This window comes from Metopolophium dirhodum, chromosome 1 (genome assembly GCF_019925205.1).
Source record: "Metopolophium dirhodum isolate CAU chromosome 1, ASM1992520v1, whole genome shotgun sequence".
Classification (NCBI taxonomy): Eukaryota; Metazoa; Arthropoda; class Insecta; order Hemiptera; family Aphididae; genus Metopolophium; species Metopolophium dirhodum.
Genome location: NC_083560.1, coordinates 106613263 through 106619184, shown reverse-complemented (window position 1 = coordinate 106619184; position 5922 = coordinate 106613263). Strand labels below are relative to the sequence as shown.

Here is a 5922-nt window from a genome sequence, read left to right as displayed (position 1 = left end):
ACTGTATTAACGTTTTTGTGTCAAAAAATCGATTTACTGATGAAGTTGTTGATATACTTGCCACGTGGCTTATGCCTTATTGTACTTTATGATTGGTTTTTTGAACGGTGGTAAATAGTATTTATGATAAAAAAAAAACTGAACACTTATAACAATGGCTGGTGAGTTTTTATTCTGTCAACTAGGGCTCTTGTATTGTTAACATACTTCGACATTAATGACATTATTGTTATTGTTATTATTATTAGTTATTACTTCATACGTATAGAATTAAGTGAAATGATAAAAAATAAAAATAAAAATATACACTTAGGAAAAATAAAAATTGTAAATAAATGTGTGATAAAATGCTATTGGACCAGGTCTACCGGTACAACAGCAGTTTAAGCGCGTACATGGCGAGGGCTACGGCACCGGACACTAATGCCGATGACCGCGCTGGTCCGGTGGCCGCGTTGCAGTTGTCCTCCTCACAGAAACACATGTGTCCCGTGCCCGTTCCTTCCATCATGCACACGTGATCAACCATGAACAAGTTGATTTGCAGTTGTGATGTGCACGTTCTCTTGATGCTCTCGTATGCTGTGTGCATGAAACAATACAATCGATATTAATATTAATTAATGATAATTAACAGTGCAAAATATAAGACTGGGTGGATACCTATAGTGTTGTATAATATTGACAGTTAAATGGTTTATAAATTTGGAATTAACGCTGCTGAAGTAAAATCAAGTACCTACCTATACCTCTATTACTCTGTCCAGCTAGAGAATAAGTTTTCGTTGGGCTACTACGTAATCTCTCGCGGACAGAGGATAGGTACTTATCGTTATATCAGCGCGTTTTGCGGGTGTCTAGAATGGTCGATTTTTAACAGTTTTTTTTTCGATTGTCAATTAAAATGTTTTTGCTCGGACAAAAAACTTCAATATGTATTAACAGGTTCCATTTAAGTTTTAGATTCTGAGTGGGGTGATGATGGTTGTATTGATTTACGATGATGTGTGTTATCTTTGTTTTATATTATTAACTTTAATTTTCAACTTCAGTATATTGATTGATGGGAAAGTAAGTGAATCTAGTTGATGCATCGGGGAGCTCAAAATTTAAAGTCCTAGTAATATTCAAAAGCGTCGAGAAAAACAAAAAGAAATTAAGGAAAATTGGGAATTTTTATCTAAAATCAGTTTTTGACAAAATCGTTTATGTTTTTGGTGTAACTCTAAAAAAATAACCGTAGATACATGAAAATTTCACTGGTTGTTTATATTAGTATTTTCTATACACGATACAATTTTCAAAATATTTTGTTTGGTTTTGAACTATTTACAGACATTTTCAGTTTCCAATTTTTTAGTTTTTTTTCTATAAATCTCAATAAAATTCTATTTGTTTGGTAAAAAAGGTTGACAATTTAATAGAAGGCTTCTAATATACTGTTACAACTGGAAAATGTTAAAAATCCATGGTTACAATTTTTTTGTAAGCATTTAAAGTTCAAAATACGTAAGAATGATGTAAATGTGCATTTTATTATGAGTTAGAAATTCATAAAAAATTTTCTTTTTAAATTTAAGATTTGAAAATGTTGGTAATGCAAGACCCTCATAAGTTTGCCTACCATTATCAAAAAAAAATATCCATAAGAAACTTTAATTTTTTTAAAAATTCAATTTTTATGATCATTTGAGGATCATATTTTTACAATATTGGATAATGTTCACTCGACTTCTCATGTAGCAATTTTCTTATTTTATTGTATTACAAAAACGAATAACTCAACTATACATCAATATTTCACTGAATGTTTATATTTTTATAGGTACACATAAATAGAATTTTAAATGTTGACCTCCCGAATGCACCAACTCCATTCACTTTCCCATCAGAAAAGATACTGAAGTTGACAATCGAAGAGTTATTTCGAATACTTATCGTGTACACAAACACATGATAAATAAAATAAAATTTCGTTTTATTTGTGAAATTATAATTGAATCATAACTCAGCATTGGTATCTTAACATTGATGTGAGAAATGGGTTACTATAAAACAACAGATTGAGTAATGATCAGTGAATACCTGCCAGAATAGCTAGAATAAGACAAAATGAGTTTCTTAATATTTTAAAACCATTATCATCGGAAATTGGAACGATTCCCCATTTGTTTACATGGTATCTTTTTCGTTCATACCTAATATAGTAGGTACTTAAATTAATATCGATACAACGGGACTACCTATCAACTAAAAAACAGGACAATCTCATCTTAAGCGGCAGACGTATCTTTACGCAGTCACTTTAGTTTATCCTGCTATAAAGATGACAAATCCAAATTATATTTTGTTTATTGAATTCATACATGTTTTGTCTGTAATTACTGTAATGGCAATCCCAAACACGTGTCGATATTATTAATATTCTTACACCTATTACTAATTTACAAAATTTATTTTACCAACTTTTTCAACAATTAAAAAAAAATAACTAAATAACTAAAATCGTTACCAATTCTTCGTTTAAATATAGCTTTAGGTATCTAATTTCGTCAAAATATGAACATCAAATACTAATAAAAAATCGTGTCTATGTATCTTTAATATTTTTGCTATTAAAATAACATATGAGGATATTTATATTAAGTTTTCAACGTTTTTGACCTGACGAAAAATTATCTATCGACTAATTGAAAAAAACTAAAATTTCTCATACCTATAAATAATTCATAATGATTCATATTATAAACATATTGTGAAAGTTTAGTGTCTATGGTTAATAGTTTTTGAGTAACATCAAAAAAACTATATTCATCACTGTCCATTTTCCCCAAAAAAAAGTTGGATTCCATATTTCTCGAATTTTTTTTTGGACTAAAGTTATGTCCATTTTCCTCCGAATATTAAAATATACACTGTACCGTATTATAAAGTGAAAATAACAGTCGATACTACCCATGCGCGTGTGTCTCGTTTCATTCACATTTTAAAGATTTTTATAAAGAAAACCCAAATATATTTATAGGGCTATAATATTGTAAACAATTTCAAACTGATATTTATTGTAACATCTTACTAAAAAATCTAAAGACCAACAAACGGCGTGAAAAAATCGAAAATGCAATTAGTGAATTGCAAAACAAAGAAATTTCAAGGTAATAAAAAAAATAAAATAATGATAAATTAGTCCAACATTTATTTTCTTTAAACAGGTATTCATTCGTTGCAGAAATGTCGCATAATTTAAAAAAAAAATATAGGGTTAGGTTAGACGCAGAGTAAGCTTCTCTATAATATGTTCGAACGTGTTTGAATTTTTTAAATCAAACTATAGGTACCTCAACTACCGGAAGAACCTATAAATAATTGTTGTCCGACGTTTAGACCGTGTCTATGAAAAAAGGGCGTCAATTTAATTAGCCATCATTCGGTCCATTTCCTGTATGTGCGTGACTAATGTGGTCGTACGGTGACAATGTGTATAATACTATATAACAATATCATACTTATAAATACAATTGAATGTTTGACTGTATGCGCGAAACCACATTTGATAAAATAATAATCCGTGATAAAGTGAACGGTGATATCCACCAAAAAACCATTTGTTTAATGTGGACTGTGGTGAAGTGATTCAAATGATTCTATTGATGGGCTGAAGTGGTAACTACTAGAGATGGAAATTTTACCGTAACTTTTTTTTCGGTAAATTGTACGTACATTTACATAAATGTACGTACATTTTTTAATACTGAATAATATTTTTATTTAGTAAATTTAATACGAACTCAATAACATTTTTATAACTAAGCTAACCATTTAACCAATGTACCACTCGTTCACTCTTTACTACATGTATTATATTTATATGTAATATAAGTATATGCATAGGCGCAAATTGACTAAATTTTTTGGGGGGGACTCAGCCCCCCTCCCAATAGGCCATATTGCTCTTAGTACCACAGATATAAAAATTAGTACTAATTACTAGATTTTGAACTGGGGGGACTTGACCGACATATGGGGGACTAAGTCCCCCCCCTCCCCATATTTGTGCCAATGAGTATATGTATGCATTGGCGTACAAACGGGGGTGCCAGGGGGTGCTATTAGCACGCCTAACTTATATAAGTTATATTGGACTAAACATATTGTTTAAAGTAAATCAGAGATGATTGTGTTAAAAATTGTCTTTTAGTAATAATTATTTGCTGGAAGATCTTATGTGCATGAATGCATGATATAAATATAAGTAGGTATATAACTAGTTATATTTATATCATGCATTGTAGAGATATGGAAGTCACAATAGCGTTGTTGTGCATATGAAAACAATTGAAATGAGTGGTCACTTAAATTTTGAAACAGTAAAAAATATTTACTGGGTAAAAAAATTATCGGGAAAATTTACCAGGTAAATTTACCGAGCTCCCGTCTCTAGTAACAACTAACTAGTTCACATATTATAGTACTCGAGTAGGATTGGAAAAGTTGTGTCAAAACTGCTACTGCAGATATATAGATCGTCCTTTAAAAATAGCAAAGCCGGTGCATTGGACGGACACAAATATTTTGACATTGTGCTCTGGTCGACCACAATAATAATACTTTTTAAGAGTAACACACCGAGATCCATAAATAAATTTAAATTATAATATGTTTGCGGAATATCGGGGAAATATTATAGGTAGGTATAATTGATAAAGTCACTACTGAAAAACATACCAACATTTACCATTCCAAAGACTATATTATTATAATATAATAACAAAAAATCCATGTAGGTAGGTACTCGAAAGCAGCATTTTAGAAATTCTTAATTGGTCGGTTGAAAAAAATATGTTTATACTTACACGTTCGCACGTACCGGACCATTTTAACGCAACATCCGTTGCAGCTGACCAGTGGCGGTTGATCTTGAGGCATGGCTGTGTAGTTGAACGGATCTTTGCAGCGCGGATCTTTGGCGCTGTCGCACTCGTAACAGTAAATGGACCGAGCTGAAGGCGTCGCAGGAGATTGCATGACAAAACAAAACCAATATCAATTTAAACGATTTAAAAGGGCCGGCGAGTTGATGAATTTTAATTTTTGTTTTAGAGTTTTAACTGTAATATATATATATCACCGCACTCAGTATTGTTATGATATTATTATTATTATTGTTGTGACATTCATCAGTTACCAGCGAATATAGTTCTAGAAATATTATGTGAAAAACCATAAACCATATTTTTACACACCACAAGATTATTTTTTTAGCCGCCAAGCACTACAAATTGTGGTTTACTGATTTATTTAGGTACCTATCACGATCGTTTAAAATGTTGTCTAAAGTTGTGTCTATTCCTAACGCCAGTTGGTCCAGGTTAATGTTGTGGAATGGTTCATTAATTGATGTATTATAGTTTTTAGCTAAGTAAAGTTATATATTTTTTCATAATAATGTACCTAATATGAATTCAATTATTGGGGTCATGTTTTCAGCTTAACGGCATAAATTTGGTTTTAGTATAGGTAGTAGGAATTGTTGTGAAATTTATATATTTTACTTACTCGTCAAAAATTATACTTGTATTAATTAATTTAAAGTGAAAACAATATAAAGATTGAGAATTAAAATTAAATTATCCTAAGATATCTTTAAGTCTGATGTAAGATCTATGTAAATCGTAAACTCTATAACAATAAAAGATTGTAGCCTAAAGAAAGAAGCATTAAACTATATTTTTCCTGATTATTTATTAAATTTATTAATATTGTGAAACATTTAACAAAATGTAGGTATACGTAAATTTAAATTAATATTTGTAGTAAAATACTATTATTAATTTTAAGTAATTCTCAGTTGCTAACCTACTCAATAAAAGTTAAACAAAAAAGAAACCTAAACATTTTTCAAGAAAATATTCGCTGGTCTGT

At 30.2% G+C, this 5922-nt stretch overlaps 1 protein-coding gene across 4 annotated transcripts in view; it reads right to left on the bottom strand.

Annotated features, from left to right (window-relative positions):
* Positions 1-146: 146 nt before the first annotated feature.
* LOC132936634 (protein quiver) overlaps positions 147-5922 on the bottom strand; it is a 34075-nt gene continuing 28299 nt past the window's right edge. For all 4 annotated transcript variants that reach the window (XM_061003391.1, XM_061003390.1, XM_061003389.1 and 1 more), the window contains 2 exons: positions 4854-5000; positions 147-582 (listed from right to left, as the gene is read on the bottom strand). In XM_061003391.1, the coding sequence (XP_060859374.1) occupies positions 365-582; positions 4854-5000 (365 nt within the window). In that variant the 3' untranslated portion in view covers positions 147-364. The remainder of the gene's footprint in view (positions 583-4853; positions 5001-5922) is intronic.